Source organism: Eucyclogobius newberryi, unplaced genomic scaffold (genome assembly GCF_026437365.1).
Source record: "Eucyclogobius newberryi isolate DKJ021-1_F unplaced genomic scaffold, fEucNew1.0.hap1 SCAF_2, whole genome shotgun sequence".
Taxonomy (NCBI): Eukaryota; Metazoa; Chordata; class Actinopteri; order Gobiiformes; family Gobiidae; genus Eucyclogobius; species Eucyclogobius newberryi.
Window position 1 is genome coordinate 23,087,868 of NW_027315834.1, and position 17,141 is coordinate 23,105,008.

The 17,141-nt window shown below is 42.9% G+C and overlaps 1 protein-coding gene across 1 annotated transcript in view; it reads left to right on the forward strand.

Moving 5' to 3' along the window:
- lamc3 (laminin, gamma 3) overlaps positions 1-17,141 on the forward strand; it is an 82,558-nt gene that overhangs the window by 16,527 nt on the left and 48,890 nt on the right. The window contains exons 4-9 of the mRNA XM_072454568.1: positions 587-753; positions 8,677-8,865; positions 9,518-9,635; positions 12,946-13,044; positions 13,815-13,951; positions 14,902-15,021. Coding sequence (XP_072310669.1) covers positions 587-753; positions 8,677-8,865; positions 9,518-9,635; positions 12,946-13,044; positions 13,815-13,951; positions 14,902-15,021 — 830 coding nt within the window. The remainder of the gene's footprint in view (positions 1-586; positions 754-8,676; positions 8,866-9,517; positions 9,636-12,945; positions 13,045-13,814; positions 13,952-14,901; positions 15,022-17,141) is intronic.

The following is a 17,141-nucleotide window of genomic DNA, read 5'->3' on the forward strand; positions in this document are numbered from 1 at the left end:
GTGGTCGAGTGGTTAAGGCGGCAGCACACATGCCAGGCTCCATCTACAGCTCCATGTGTTGTGAGTTTGAATCCCGGCTCTGACAATTTACTGCATGTCCTCCCTTCTCTCTCACTCCCATTTCACACTCAGCTGTCCTGTCTAAGTTTACAGGACAAAACATCCTTTCAAATCAAAAAAGGAAATGAGAGGTGGGCGAAGTATTGCCTTCAAGAAAATATCAACCATGTTCATTTTGAATGGTAATATAGAGTTGGCCTATACAGTCTCTAAAATAAACAAAAAAATTCAAGAACTGCAAAAAGAGTTTTTGTGCAGTATTTAAACCAATCAACCATGACCTTTACGGGCACATTTTTGCAAAAGGTTTGATGGATTGCAAAAGTATGATCTAAATATTGCTATTGGCAGCTCGAAACATATATTAACAAGATGTTTGTCAATATTGCTATCAAAAATGCATTTTTAAACAAATAAATAATGGGAGTGGGAAAACACAAATGCCCATCGCAAATGTCATCATAGACACCAGTTCCCTTTGCTCCACTTCAGCACATGCAGAGTCGTCTTCTGTGTAACTCCACAGATGCAAGTGTAACGGCCATGCCAGCGAGTGTGTGGAGGGCGAGAATGGAGACTTGGTGTGCGCCTGCCAGCATTCCACAGAGGGAGCCGACTGCCAGAGATGTCACCCCTTCTATCAGGACAGGCCCTGGGCTCGGGCCACAGGGGACTCGGCCAATGAGTGTTTGAGTGAGTTCGGCTTCTGGGACTGTCACACATCAGCACTGCTAAATCCCCAGGGAAGTGTGAAATTCAACTGACACAGTCTGATTGCCTTCAACCAGGATGCCTTATGTCCTGTATATGGAAAGTAATTTATTTATCATTATTAACTACACAATATGTCACATTAAATGCTTTTCCAAGGGACGTTAAATACGTACGGTAAGTGAATGCGGTTATATATATTGTATAATTTTAAGTTATAAAAATGGCAAACAATATTTCAATGTTGTGATGTCATTGGTTAAAAGCAAAATATGATCAGACTCAGACACACACGTTCTCTAATTAATATTTTATATCCAGAACTACAACAACTAGCGGCTCAACAATTACCGGTCTACCTGCAAAGACCTCTAGATCATAAACACTTTAATCTTAATTTTTTTAAATTGAATTTATGAATAATCATTGGTTTTATTCCATGGCACTGGGCAGCACCTGAAAGTAATCGTAGCAAAACTGAATTTGCACTCAATAATTCCTCATTCTCTCAGAACTCTGCAATGTTCATGTTTTTTTTTTTTTAATACCACCAATCACACAGCACAATTATGGTTATCTAAAATTACCATTATTGTTGCTCAATAAAGCAGCCAGTATTTGAAAGAGATGTGGCCCAAATGTCAAATGTTTTTTTTAAGCCACTGGATTCTACTAACCCAGATAAACCATATTAGACGTGTGACCTTTTTGAGGCTTAGAAAGCCACAGAAGCAAACAAAAAACACAAATGAGTGTCTGCATATGGTTAGCGTTGACATATAAACTATTCAGATTTTCCAATTATTCTTTGCTATCATCTATTAATGTGACAATACAACAATTGCTTTTTTGCAAATACTAGATTTCAAATGAGCAAAACTCACTGAAACAGACGTGAACATTTTGAATCAATGCCATTTATAATTTACTAGTTACTATATTCTGTGAAATTGATGCTGTACTGAGATTTCTTGAGGCTTTTACGTGTCTAAAATTGTGTTATCTAGGTATGACTGAGTGGCACTTCTTTTAGACAGTTCACTTTGGAGACCTCAGTCATTCTAGCTGGAGGAAATTGCTGCAGGTCTTCATGATTTCCACAGTTTTGTTTGATGTTGTCATGGGCTTTGCTTGAGGCTGTTCTTAAAGAAAAAACATTCTTCAACCCTTTCTTAGTCACCACCGATTTAAGTCTGAAGGCTGCGGGTTTAGCCTGGGGGGTAATTGTTGTGTTTTTTTCTTTTTACATCAAGATCAACAGCATTGACAGTCAGGTCAAGCTTTAAAAAAACCTCTGACACCTAAAGCGAGTTAATTTGACTTAAGTGTTGTGACATTAGCTGCCTCCTTTTCAAACATGCAAATGGGCACCTGTCAGTACACTTCCACTTCATTTAAGCCCTTTATGCTTCATCCGGCAAATGATTTGCCTTTCACTGTGTCCAGTCCACTGTCCACAATGAAGAATCATTTGCGGCCACAGAAAGTGACACTCAACCCTCCACATATCCATCCATCCATTTTCTACCGCTTGTTCCCTTTTGGGGTCGCAGGTGACTGGAGCCTATCCCAGTGACTTCGGGCCTTAGGCGGGGTACACCCTGGACAGTGGCCAACTTGTCGCAGGGTAACATATGTGGTACAAAAGCATATAATGAAGTGTATAATCTACAATAAATGTCTTGCTCATCTTTAGATTATTCTTTACTGGATAGAACTTATAGAGTTTACTTTGTAGCTTTATCAAGTCAAATATGGGCAGTATAATGGCTACTTCCTAAACAGCATATTCTCCTGCACTATAGTCACTGCTGTTGTTGTGTCCTTGGGCCTGACCCTTCATACACCTCATCTGCATAAATGTGGTCTGTGAGTGCATGATTGGTGATCAGAGAGATGATTGGGGCAATCATTGAGCCCCAGGGCAGTTGTGGCTACAAAAGTCGTTTACCCAATTCAAGGACTAATTGAATCACTAATCAGTCACACGTGGTGTTGCCCCCATGGTCTGCCCTGGAGCTGAAGTATAAAGACATGGCAGCCATTCTGTGTCAAAGCCCCCTTTAACCACCACTTACCACACAATTACAGGTGACTACAGGTCATCTGCTAGAATTATCTATTGTATTTAAATATGTCTTAAACACTTCAAAAAGCCACTGATGTCCGTAGTGTTTCTTCTTTACAAATTATTCAGTATTCCATTTCTCAGCTCTGCTGGCGATCCGCTGTCAGAGCTGAATGTTCAGCAAAATTTAAGTTAAAATAAGAAATGATTGAGCCTGCAGGGTGTTTGCTCTTTCTGTCCTTGTATTTTGTCACAAAGCTTCTGTTCAACATTTATTCTTAATGCCTAAAGGGGAAGACAAGTGAGCTCAACAGAGACCACCCTCCTCTTGGTTCTGGAAGTAAATGTCCCAATAATTTTACTAATTTTACTGAACATTTTAGTGGCTAGGTAACTTTAAACTCTAAATATTAGTTTGTTTGAAAAGTCCATGGAAATAACAAATGGGAGACTTCCTTCCGCCAACATAGTTCACTTCGAACTGCTGTGCTCCATAACAAGGAAGTTCAGGCCAACTTAAATGAGCAGCTTCTTCTTTAGACTGGTAATCCCTCACTGGAAACAGTGGGAATTTGAAAGGAGTAAATTTAACAACACAACATAGGCAAAACATTGCAAGTTGTGTAAACGGAAGCAAAGAGAGCAGATCATCCAGTGAGAGAGTGATTCAGTGTCACCAAATACATGACGTGGCATACTGTAATTATTTTTCATCCCAGGCTTCTGCCAAAGGTCACCGCCACAGATAATAAGGCTGTAATCGCTGTAATGCTTTAAGATAAGATATTCCTTTATTGTCCCACATGGGGAAATTTCATTGGTGCAACGCAGGTAGATCCAGAGGTAGATACAGAAGAAAAGAACACTTATAGGAAGTCTGAAAAACACTTTCAGTAGAAGATCTCCTATAAATAAATAAAAACTCCCATAGACAAATGAATAAATAAATACATAAATACCATTGCATGTGATCACGACAGTAATTGCACATGAATATGTGTCACGACAGCACATAGATTGCACATGAATTTCATAGTAATTGCACATGAATTGCACATGAATTCCAACAGCAATTGTACATATGACAGAATTGCACATCAGTATTAGGTTAGGTCAGTATTGCGAGTGTTCAGTACTAACAGTTTTTGTTATAAAGTCTGACAGCAGCAGGAAGGAAAGACCTACGGAACCTTTCCTTCACACATCGAGGGTGGATCAGTCTCTCACTGAAGCTGCTCTCCAGAGCGGAGAGAGTGTCCTGCAGGGGGTGACACTCATGGTCCAGTATAGATGTGAATCTAGCCAGGACCCTCTTGTCCCCCACCTCCTGCACCGAGTCCAGAGCACAGCCCAGGACGGAGCTGGACTTCTTGATGACTCTGTCCAGCTTCTTCCTCTCCCTCTCTGTGATGCTGCTGCTCCAGCAGGCCACACCGTACAGGAGGGCTGATGCCACCACAGAGTCGTAGAAGGTCTTCAGGAGTGGCCCTGTCACTCCAAAAGACCTGAGTCTCCTCAGGAGGTAGAGCCGACTCTGGCTCTTCCTGTACAGTGCGTCTGTGTTATGAGTCCAGTCCAGTTTGTGGTTCAGATGAACACCCAGGTACTTGTATGAGTCCACTCTCTCAATGTCCCATCCCTGGATGTTCACTGGTAAGGGGGCAGTGGGGTGGCGTCTGCGGAAATCCACCACCATCTCCTTGGTCTTCCCCGCGTTGATGAGGAGGTGGTTCCGCTGACACCAGTCCACAAAGTCATGCGCCAGTCTTCTGTACTCCGCGTCATCGTCTTCCGTGATGAGTCCGATGATGGCAGAGTCGTCAGAGAACTTCTGCAGGACACAGCTGTCCGTGTCATGTCTGAAGTCTGCAGTGTAAAGGGTGAAGAGAAAGGGCGCGAGGACAGTGCCCTGGGGCGCCCCCACACTGCAGGTCCGAGTGTCAGACACACAGTTCCGGGCTCTCACAAACTGGGGTCGGTCTGTGAGGTAGTCCAGGATCCACTCTGCCAGGTCATACTCCACACCAGCCGTCTCCAGCTTGTCCCTCAGGAGCAGCGGCTGGATGGTGTTGAAGGCGCTGGAAAGATCGAAGAACAGAATCCTCACAGAGCTGCCAGGCTTTTCCAGGTGAGAGAGAGAGCGGTGCAGCAGGGAGATGACGGCGTCCTCCACTCCGATGCCAGACCAATATGCAAACTGCAGCAGGTCCATGGCTGAGCTCACGGTGGAGCGGAGGTGGTCCAGGACTAGCCGCTCCAGTGTCTTCATCAGGTGGGAAGTGAGAGCCACTGGCCTGAAGCTGTTGAGGTCTTTGGGGCGCGGTGTCTTAGGCACAGGTACCAGACAGGAGGTCTTCCAGACCTGTGGTACCACCCTCAGCTTCAGGCTCATGCTGAAGACATGCTCCACAACTCCACACAGTTCATCTGCGCAGGACTTAAGGAGCCTGGGGCTGATGCCATCAGGTCCTGCTGCCTTCCTCACTTTAATCCTCTTCAGCTCACTCCTCACCTGTGCTGCTGTGACAGTCAGTGGTTGGCAGGGGGACCGTGTGCTGGGGGGATGGGTGAGTCCAGGCGAAGTGGGGAGCTGATGGTCCGGGACAGATAAACGAAGAGGAACAGATGCAGGGCATTGTCCAGCTGTGGAAGAGGGAGCATGCAGCTGTGCAGGGGGAGGGGCGGGTGACCGATCAAACCTCAAGAAGTGAGCATTTAAATCATTCACCCACTGTAGATCCCCCTCTGTCTGGGCAGGGAGGATTTTGAAGCCCGAGATGGTTTTCAGGCTCCTCCACACTCCCTGAATGTTCTTTTGCTGCAGCTGCTCCTCCATCCTCCTCTTGTAGCCGGCCTCAGCCTGCCTGATCTTCCTCCTCAGCTCCTTCTGCACAGTCCTCAGCTCCTCCTTGTTCCCTGACCTGAAGGCTCTCTTCTTCTCCTTCAGCAGAGCCTTCAGTTCACGGTTAATCCATGGCTTGTTGTTTGGAAAACACCGCACCGTCCGGGAGGGAACAATGTTCTCAAAACAGAAGTTGATGTAGTCCGTGATGCACTCTGTGATGGTGTTGATGTCCTCCCCATGTGGGTCATAAAGCTCAGTCCAGACAGTGGTGCTGAAGCAGTCCCTCAGAGCCTCCTCGCTCTCAGCAGACCACATCCTCACCTCACGGGACACCACAGGCTGCCTGCGCACGATGGGTTCATACACAGGCCTCAGATGTACAAGGTTGTGGTCCGAGCTGCCCAGGGGAGGGAGGGGGGAAGAAGAATAAGCCTCCTTGGTGTTGGCAAAAAACAAGTCCAATGTTCTATTCTCTCTGGTGGGGCAGGTAACATACTGGGTGTATGTTGGTAGAACAGAAGAGGGAGAAGCGTGGTTAAAGTCACCAGAGATGAGGAAGAGAGCCTGTGGGTGCTGTGTTTGCAGCCTACAAGTGCAGGAGAGCAGTGCTTCACAAGCATTTTCAGCATTGGCAGACGGGGCCACATAGACTGCGATCAAAATCACATGTGAGAACTCCCGGGGCAGATAATATGGCCTCATGCCAATAGCCAATAGTTCAATATCCTTGTTACATAGCTGCTCCCTCACTGTGCAGTGTTCGGGTTTGGACCAGCTCGTGTTCACATACACCGCCAGACCTCCACCTCTTTTCATCCCGGATTTTCTCGTTCTGTCTGCCCGCAGCAGATGAAAATTGTCCAAACCTACAATAGAGTCTGGCATTTCTGCTGTTAACCAGGTCTCTGTGAAAATCAAGACGCTGCTGTCCCTATAAATCCTCTGGGACCGCATGAGGCTCGCTATTTCCGTCATTTTATTTTGAAGGGACCTCACGTTACCCATGACTACGGCGGGAACCGACTTCCTGTTTGTCCCTCTCTTCTCTCGGAGTTTACGTCCAGCCCGTCTGCCTCGTTGCGTTTTCCTTAGGATGTCCGCCGGGATAACGTGACGATCTCCGGGTAAGACGACTGTTCTCCGCAGTTTCATGAGTTCCTCCTTTGTGTAAACGCGGTACGGCGCCGGGCGGGGGGCGGGGCCGGAGCCGGGGGACTCAGAGCCAAGACACATCGCAACGACACGACGAAAACACTCTATGTACACTTTATGTAGGGCTCACTTGACTTTTAAATCTCCACCTGAACTCTATTTCTGATGAACAGAAGATAATTATTGCACCTTTTGGGTGGGCCTTATAACTGACTATCAACACACAAAACTGATTATTTGTCATTTACTTTAATAGAGGAGAATAATAAAGGGTAGAAATGGGGACTACATACTGTACATGAAATAGTAAGAAAAAGCACACTATTATTTTTGCAGGAGTGAAACATTTAAGATAATGCCTGAAAAGATTGCAAAACACAAGTCACGGGTGATTAGCGAGCGCCTTCATTTAATGACATATAAAGCGGTTCTAGATGCTTTCATATTTTTGTCGTCTCTGGGTCTATCAAGATAAAATAAAAAGTCTCCGAAAGATAAAAACCCACCTCCGTCAAAATATAGCAGTTGTAAGTCTCTGTGGGAGACGTTTAGTTCCTAAATTTACGAAGGACAGCGCAGCTTAACCTTTTCTTTTACAATCGACCACGTGTATTGACACCCGTATCAAATGAATCAGTATTACATCGAATACTGTTGCATTTCTACAGTCTACACGTATGTAAGGAAACTCAACACAGTCTGGCTTGTTGTTGACAGCATTATCAGCTTACCTGACCAACTGTGGCAGCACCACAAGCTGCCACAGCAAACACACAGGGAATGAGAGTTGACATGTCCTATTGGTGCTCTCCTTGTCCACCTGTGTCAATCGGAGCTGAGTCATGCTGCAGCAGCTCTCCAAAAGTGTTGCTTCCTGTCAGAACAGATGCATCTAGGTATCACAAGGAAACACTACCTATTGCCTCAAGAAATGTTAATAAGAATTAAACTATCATTGTATTTTCAGTTAAATATATGTTTAAATGCCTGAGTCTGAGTTGCGTCGCTCATGTTTAATTACAATCATTCTTACCACATAATTCAGTCTTACACTTTATAATTAAAACAATGACTCTTTCTCACCTTGAACTAGTTGTGCCACACAGATGCCAGACATTGTAAACAACAAAATATGTTACAGCTCATGAACCTCAAAAATGCCATAATGAGAAGAGGACACATTTATCGTACTGGCCTATTTGAGATTAAACTCATTCATTCATTTTCTACCGCTTTTTCCCTTTTGGGGTCGCGGGTGACTGGAGCCTATCCCAGTGACTTTGGGCCTTACACTGAGATTAAACACTGAGATTAAACTAATCATTTAAATTGATTAACGTTCTTTGACGTGTAGACTATTTATGTCTTGTTTCAGCAGTTCAGCAGAGCGGGCTTAGCTCTGCTGGGACATTATTAACACAGGGAAATAGTCATATCATTCCAGAACAACACATGGAAGGGTTCATAATAAAATCTGCTATTTTCACGTTAATCCGCCCTCAGGGTAGAGGGTAAACTAAAAAGGGATTTGATTTGAAGGGTATGAGAGCTGTGATGGTGCGTTATCAGCTCAGTAATTTTCTCTTGTATAAACATGAATTACTGTTATCTAAGTGCCCCCTGACAGCCGATTGGCTCCTCATTAGGCCTGCGTGAAATGAGATTAGCAACGAGCTTCTAAATGATGATCCAATCCCAGAACACATACACTCCCTCACACATATAGCGTTGCTCTGTTTCCATGTGTATCTATTTCAGTCTGATGTCTTTTTGTACCTTGTCCTTTCTTTCCTTGTGGCTGCTCACTCCTCACTTGACCTCTCGCTTTCACCTATTCCAGAATGCAACTGCAGCGGGAGATCAGATGAATGCGTGTTAGACATGGAACAGTACCGCAGCACGGGCAGTGGGGGGCGCTGCTTTAACTGCCGGGACAACACAGATGGAGCCCATTGTGAGCGCTGCAAAGAGGATCACTACAGAACTTCCCCGGAGGACGTCTGCTTGCCATGCAACTGCAATATTAATGGTGAATATGATATTTACTTGCTAGTACCACCACAAATCTTTCTGTACTAAATACAAAATCCTTAAGATTATTTGAGGCAAATTGTGAGATTAAATAGTTTATAAAAGCCTATTCATATCCACTAACACCTAGATGCTAAGGTTGATGGACACTTAATTGTCCCCATACATTTGTCCACTGCTGACCCATTATCAATGCCACAGGGGGAAACTGTCAGGAGCAGCTGGATGCTTGTCCAGATCTTTAGTTTGGGCAGGAGTACTTGATTTAATAATGTACATGTTTTGGTACAATTGGGTTAATGCGTGAAACCTTGGTCCACGGGGGAATCCCGCCCAGACATGGAAGAAACACGCAAACTTTGCATAGATAGGCCCTCTGTTAATGCAGTCCCATAAAAAATATTAATATAGACAGAGTGGCTATTAAAGACAGACAAATTTGGACTGTAAGAAAAGAATGTGGACACACAAAGCCAGTGTGAATAGTGAGGTGGTGCAGCAGAAATAAAAATGTAGTATTTATGAGTCACAGCTAATGCTATTTATTACAAAATATGACATGGATTAGAACTTAGAATGAGATATGGATTTTTGACCTTGAACTGTTCTGTTCTTGTTCTCCCTCCATGTGCCCTCTGCCGTCCTCCCAGGCTCAGTCAGCCAGCAGTGCGATCAGATGGGGAGCTGTGTTTGCAAAGAAGGGGTGACAGGGGAGAAGTGTGACACTTGTTTGCCTGGCTTTCATTCTCTTGGCCCTGGTGGCTGCAGGTGAGCGACGTGCCTTGTAGTAGAGACTCTTGTACAATCTATATTAAAAGTTAATTCATAAAATAAGCAATTGACATACATTAATAACAAGCTGAAAAAAGCCAGGGCTATCTGCTTGTGTGACACTGTGGTGAATCTGTGTAGAGCTGTAATAAGGACTGGACTGAAAAAAGTAAACCATTCAAGATTCAAACAGGTAATCAATCATAAGCACAGTGTGTGATTCGTGGAAAAACATATTTCCGTGTGTCAAAATATTACACTTTTATGTTTGCTAACTGTGTAATCAATATTCATTATGCATGCTGCAATGAATGTGCATACCATTTCTCATCAGACAAGTACCGCAGGTGTTGAATCATCATGCTTCTTCAAAAGAGTGGGCTTTGATTGTTTTTGGAGAAGCCAGCACAGGCTGTGTTATGTCTAACCCAAAACACATGCACAATACATTACAAAATATAGCTATATTGCCATTTCAGAGCATATACAACCTTTCAATCTTTCTAAAAGCTGTAATGGCTGATACTCTACATAGGATACTTGCTATTGTAAATCTGAAAGGCAATTAACAATAAACTGTATTCTTGTGCACTTTTGAGTGGTTTTATTTCGACCTTTTGATCACCTTTTTTTTACAGAAGCACATAATGAACACAAGAACGTCATTATTGTATAATATGTCCAACAAAAAAAGTATGCCGTTATGCGCAACAACGTCGCTTAAATGGCATTTTTTAATCTTTGCACTTTGGGATCTGGTTTCAAAAAGCTCAGTTTTCAGACTCCAGAAATGCCCGCTCAATGTGGATATTATCTGTTTCAAACTGAATATTTTTTGCGGATTTGCCTGAGTTTATCTTCTTGTGGACGAGGCCTAAATCACCCAAGGGTGCGGACATGCTTTGTAATTTGCCGCTGTTTGCATCGGAGAGGTCTGCATGGATTTGGACTATAAACCAGCCTTGAGAAGAGATGGTAATTTAATGCTTGCATTTGTCAGTGTGACATACAGAGAGAGGGGCTGTCAGGACGTTGATGCGGTGTCGTGCATTTGGCAATTTTGCATCAAGACGAATTGAGACATGTGTACGATGCATATCATTTCATTTAAGAATCATTACACCCCAAATAGGCAGTATCACTGTAAAACTACGAAGGTAGTTGCTATAACAAGGCGGGGGGTTTTTTGCACATATTTTTACGCAAGGCTTGAACATGGATCTATGCAACAGGGTCAAAGGGAACTTAGAAGGAAAACAATTTATTTTGAATTTTCACCACTTACCACCATGATGTTGTTTCAAAGTGTATCAATATTATTTATGTTTTGTTGATGAGATTATGTTTGTATTCAAACAGTTTTTAAAACGTGGTCTTTATTGCAGTTTCAAGGGGAACTGATGATAAGTCCATGATTTGACAGTCCTGAGCGCCTTCAACATAGGAATATTAGGTTGAATGTAAATGTTTAGATGCTGGTAGGCCACATGTGTGGTGTGCGTGTGTGCGTGTGAGCGTGTGTGCGTGTGAGCGTGTGTGCGTGGGAGCGTGTGTGCGTGTGTGCGTGTGAGCGTGTGTGCGTGTGTGCGTGTGTGCGTGTGTGCGTGTGAGCGTGTGTGCGTGTGTGCGTGTGAGCGTGTGTGCGTGTGTGCGTGTGAGCGTGTGTGCGTGTGTGCGTGTGTGCGTGTGAGCGTGTGTGCGTGTGTGCGTGTGAGCGTGCGTGCGAGCGTGTGAGCGTGTGTGCGTGTGTGCGTGTGTGCGTGTGTGCGTGTGAGCGTGTGTGCGTGTGAGCGTGTGTGCGTGTGTATGAGCGTGGTAGTCGGTTTGACATTCATAGGATGTCTATAAAGCTTTCTGACCCCCTCTACCTGCTGCATGAATGCTAATTTGTGCTGGTGTTGAAATGCATATGTAGCATGCGAGGGTAAGGCCTCCGCTTGTATGCTGGCATTTCATCTCAGCATACGGGGGCCACAGGTTCGTATTGAACAGAGGACAAGTTTGTTCAATTTGAATCATAATTTATTGATACATTAAGTTAAGTGGATGATCGGATAGTTGAAAGTGTAGTTCTTTTGCAGAGTCCATATCAATAGATAAATACAATGACGTACATTCAATCGTTAACATCTTTCCACATAAACGTCCGGGTCCAACCGGTAACAGGGAGAGTAGCTCTTGTTAAAATAAAACATAATCAAAAAGGCAGCGGTGGTTGTGCTGGACGCCCGGTGGGCTCCTGCACCTTCACCCCTTCGCGGGCACGCCGTACAGGGGCTTTAAACTGGGTTTGGAATGACCCTAGCTTCAGAGGACCACCGGACACACACACACCCGGTCTACAGGGAAGACACACCCAGCTGCGCGATGAGGCGCTCCCCGAGCGGACAGCGGCACTGCTACATGGAGTAGACGCATGGACCACACACACACCGACCGAGCGACCAGCACCCGGAAGTACAGACAGCCAGAGGACGAACAACAAAATAGAGCGTATTTTTATAGTATTAGGTCTGGCGCTCCCTGCAGGCAGGGCAAAACCAACAGACGCACACATCCACACTACTACACATATCAATGACTGTTTGCCTTTTTATCAGTTATCACTGAATATATTAAAATATTAATTTATTTTTTAGGGCAGAGATGACCATGGAACCCCAGCCAAGCTAAACCCTAATTGTTTTTTTCAAAGATAACCTAACATGTCATATTATTTGATATACTGTAAATTATTATTAAGAAAACATAATCATTCGAAGTTTTTCTGATTTGCATCTACAACAAAAATGAAAACAGGCACCACATTCATGCAGCAAAATGTGGTTGTTGAGTTGAGGTGTGATGATTATACAGTCCAGTGGAGCAGTGGACCAAGAGAGGGTTTCCCTTTGGATAATGAAATGATTTGTATTAGCACCCCATTATGATAGTCTCAGTGAAACAGGAACTAAATAAAACTAATTAGTTAATCACTAAAAGTGGACAGACTAGATATTAACATGTAATATCAAAACCAATTATGAATGGGACAATATCTTGTCCATGTCAATCCTTGTTCAAAATGCCACAAGAGTATGAACCCTTTAGAGTAGAGAATGATATCGATGTCCATATCTTGTTTTATTTCGTTACTCGTTATGGGCCTTTAAAAATTCATCATCATATTCATTTATCAGATCTGTATTTTTTTCTGATTTTCTTTCCAATTGCTCGTTTGAAATGTTCATATTTTTGATCATTTGCAACAAGATTTTTTGTGCTATTAGCAGAAAATCATTGAATCATGTAATGTTGTTACCTTCAGGCCATGTGGATGCAGTACTTTGGGAAGTGTGGGACATTGCTCTGCTGTGGGCGGACAGTGTAACTGCAAGCCAAACGTTGAGGGACACAGCTGTGACAGGTAAGGGTTCTTAACAACTGTCGTTTGGACTTGCTAAAAGTGTTTTCAAAAAGAAAATCCTAAAATTTGGCTTTGAGTCTCCTTTCACATAATTTGGATTCACGAGTATGATACTTGTTTTGCACTAGAGGAGACAACAAATTAAAATTGCTTTTGGTTTAAACAACAGAACAATTCTATATTCACCTTTACTGTGAAATTCAAGTGCAATCTATGTGCTGTCGTGACACATATTCATGTGCAATTACTGTCGTGATCACATGCAATGGTATTTATGTATTTATTTATTTATTTATTTATTTGTCTATGGGAGTTTTTGTTTATAGGAGATCTTCTACTGAAAGTGTTTTTCAGACTTCCTATAAGTGTTCTGTTCTTCTGTATCTACCTCTGTATCTACCTGCGTTGCACCAATGAAATTTCCCCATGTGGGACAATAAAGGAATATCTTATCTTATCTTATCTTACCTTGTTTGTTAAGGTTTTAATTGATGATGTTATGCCTCGTTGAGCAGTGTATTCCCCTCGGCAATGTGATAAGTGTGGCTCTTTTAGTGAAGCACTTTAATACTGCTCAATTTTCACGCCTGCAGCCAGGCCATAGGTTATGGGGCCCAAGCAGCTTCATAATGAGTTCAGATACTTACTGTTTTTAAGAGAAATATTATATGAACAAAAGTGATGCTGGATTATGTTACATAGCTGCCACTAAGCATTCTTCAAGTTTCTAATTTTCTTGTATTAATTCAGTGCTTCTTTTCTGTCCGCAGATGCAAACCAGGCTTTTTTGACCTCCAACAAATGAACCCTGCAGGATGTCAAGCATGTTTCTGCTTTGGCCATTCATTAGCCTGTTCCTCATCCAGCCACTACAGTGCTTTTAATATCACTTCCGACTTTATAGAAGGTAATTCTGAAATTGTAATGTCTGATGTGTTTTTAAGTGTTTCTATGTAATCTTTTAAAATGACTGTAAATGTATTTGTTCTGTAGCCTATATTCGGTTTATGCTGCTGCCTTTGATAAGATATTCAGTTGAACTGAACTGTGAATTCTGTTCTGGTTCAGTGCAGAATCACCTCATTTTCAGAACAGAATCACTTAATTTTTTTGACCTGGGGCAACAGTGCCCAGTCGCAGTTAGTGGATTTTTACATCGGATGTCTAGCGGTCTCAACCAGGCACAATAGACTTTCAAATGAAACAAAGAGGTCTTGTCCTTGTATTAAAACACTGTATATTGCCCCTGGATTTTGGTAGTGATGGGAGCCTTGGCCAGGGACCGGTTCCAGGTCGGGGTTCTGCTACTTTCACGACTAGCGTAAAGAGCCTGTACTGGCAGCTTGAGGCTGGAGTGGGATAGTGCCAGTACATGGTGTTTGATCCAATGAGTGATAATGGTGGCATTCAAAAGCACCACCTGTGTGTGTGATGTTTGCAGTCTTGGCCTCATATCCAGGCAAAGAAAGACGTGAGCAGTTAATTCCAGAGGACACGTTTGTTGTCGTGCAACAAGTGAACGGCGCCGATGTCGCCTCCTGGAATGGCACATATGTCCGTGGGCTTTTTCCCAGTCTGCCCAGACAAAACCAAGACTAAACCACAGTACCTGGATGCACCGAGCATCCAGGTACTGTGCTGGAGCACCTCCAGGTTTTGATAGAATTGTAATAACCTCACTTTATTTGTAATAAAATGTGTGAATAATATTACGTTTTACTACTGCTACACTTAGATAAACTTCAGTTTATGTGTCTATTATAGTTTAACATATGAATTTACAAGAGGAGGGCCTGGACTTTATATTTATTTTTGTTTTGACAACAAATAGCATACCTAACTCATCCCCTGTTGCAGATCAGGATGGCTGGGTCGGCTTGTTCTCGAGGGGACAGGAATACCCCCTGCTCTGGAAGGAAAGTGAAGTTTACCTGCTGCCTCTTACTGAAGAAGATACTGGCTTCTACAAAGCTCCTGGTGAGTCAGATATTAGCTTGTAACTCCAAGAGTAACCTCGGGCTTGCTCAAATGTCTATTTTCCAATTTAAAATGTTTTGACAGTTGAACAAATAACTCCAGTTATTATTTGACTTATGTGTAAATCAAATGAACATAAAAAACATGTGGAACAGCTATAGCCTGCTCATGTTGTTTCTTAATCAGAACATTTGGCAAAGAGTCATACAACAGTTATTTTGACACCATTTCTTAGAGCTCCTTATCTGAGCTATTAGCCGATAAGGGAATAAGCTGAGCTCACCAAAGGACTTAGCGTCCATTTCTATCAAGTGGTCAGGCAGCAAAGTCCTGATGGAATTGGATGTTCTGGGTGTATTGGAGAGGCAACAAAGTTAAAATTGGCTTGGGTTCTTCACATTGCCACTAAGTTGGTTTCAAGACATCAAACTAAACAGCCTCTCCAGTTGCAGCACAACCCAAAGCCTGAAGCAAACTGAAGAAATCCCATTAACTCCTCATCCTGAATATATAAGTGTTTATGGTAAAAGTTGACTTAGCACACATTTACATGTGACCAGTGATGTACATGAATAATTATAAATGTATGGAGCAATGTTCCTTATATAGTGCATATAATAATTCCTATCTAGGACACATTATGCAGATGACTGACCCAAGTGGACTTACGCAAACTATGCAGCCTTCTCATCTACTGTACTTCAAACATTGTATAATTTATAAAAGTGTACATCTTCTTCATTGCTACTTTTAATTACCTAGTAAAGGTTGTAGATTTAACTGTTCAATTCAAACAGTTGCCATCCAAGTTGCTTTCCAAAATTGTTTGGATTTTTTTCAGCAGAACGTTAGAAAATCCAAACAATGAAACAGTCATTGGTTAAAAATAGTGAAGCAGATTAAACATAGTTCACAGGAATTAAACAAATAGATATGTCCGTAGACCGTCCTTCTCTGTGTTAGCATACTTGTGAGTATACAAAGTTACAGATAATTCTGAGTGACAATACCCATGACCAACATCACACCAAATGCCATTTTTGGAATCCACACCATTCATTATCCTGGCTCATGCTCTTAGCAGGAGCTGTCACACCACAGGGACAGGATTCAATCATTTTCTTTTTATATTGGATTTGGTATGTTAAAAAAAATTACAGAATTCACCCAGTGCTAAAAATATAAGCTTATGCCACAATGGACAAGCCATCACACACATTCGCTGACACTTTCTGAACTCGGGTTGGCAATTGTGTCGGATGAAAAAATCACATTCTTTTTTTGCGAAGAAGCCGTTGACACCTTTCTTCGTCCTTCGTCTATTCCATCTTCTCAGCCCACTAGTTTTGGCTAAATCCAATCAGAATGTCACTCCTGTTGTCAGATGATGTTAACCCGCCATAAAGCCTCATAAACCGGCCTGGTCTGCGGCATCATGAGCGCGGGTCACATATAGAGGCAGGCAGTGAGCTTATCTATGAGAGGCATGTGCAGGGACCTCTTATAGATCACAGACATCAGCTTGACAGTTGACAAGCAGCATGGTTCGGGTCCCTGCGGTGACTCGACAGACTGAACACTTGACTGCATCTGCCAGGCACAATCATAGAGAAACATGTAGTACCTCGCTAAACAGTTGCTTTGACTCCTCTCCAAGAAACTCTTGTTGCTTGTTGTCAGAGAGGGAAGTCTTGGCTTAGTGTTGTTGCTTAAGGGGGTGCTGCTAAGGACTCACCGCCGTCTGTTCAGATGCTTACTTTCTGATTCTAGTGCATACCTGCATTAGGCATCACTTTCTCCTTTGTTTGTTGAGTGGGTGGGTTAAATTGAGTTGTTAATCCAGTATCTGTATTTAACCTTTTAATTCAGTTATAACCTTTTTTATACATAGTACACAGGATTAGGGAAATGTGCTTACTTTATGTATTACCGTCATCATTTGAACAGCAGTTGCAAATAATATTCAAGAAAGAAAGAAACCAAGGGCAGCCAGTGCTCTTGTTTTGAGTTAAGAAGTGAAGGAGTCAAAGAAGAGTCAGTATCCACTAGAGCAGCTCCAGGCTACCTGTCATTCTGGCTCAAGAGGCAATTGCTGCTAAGAGTTTCACACAAGACAAGTG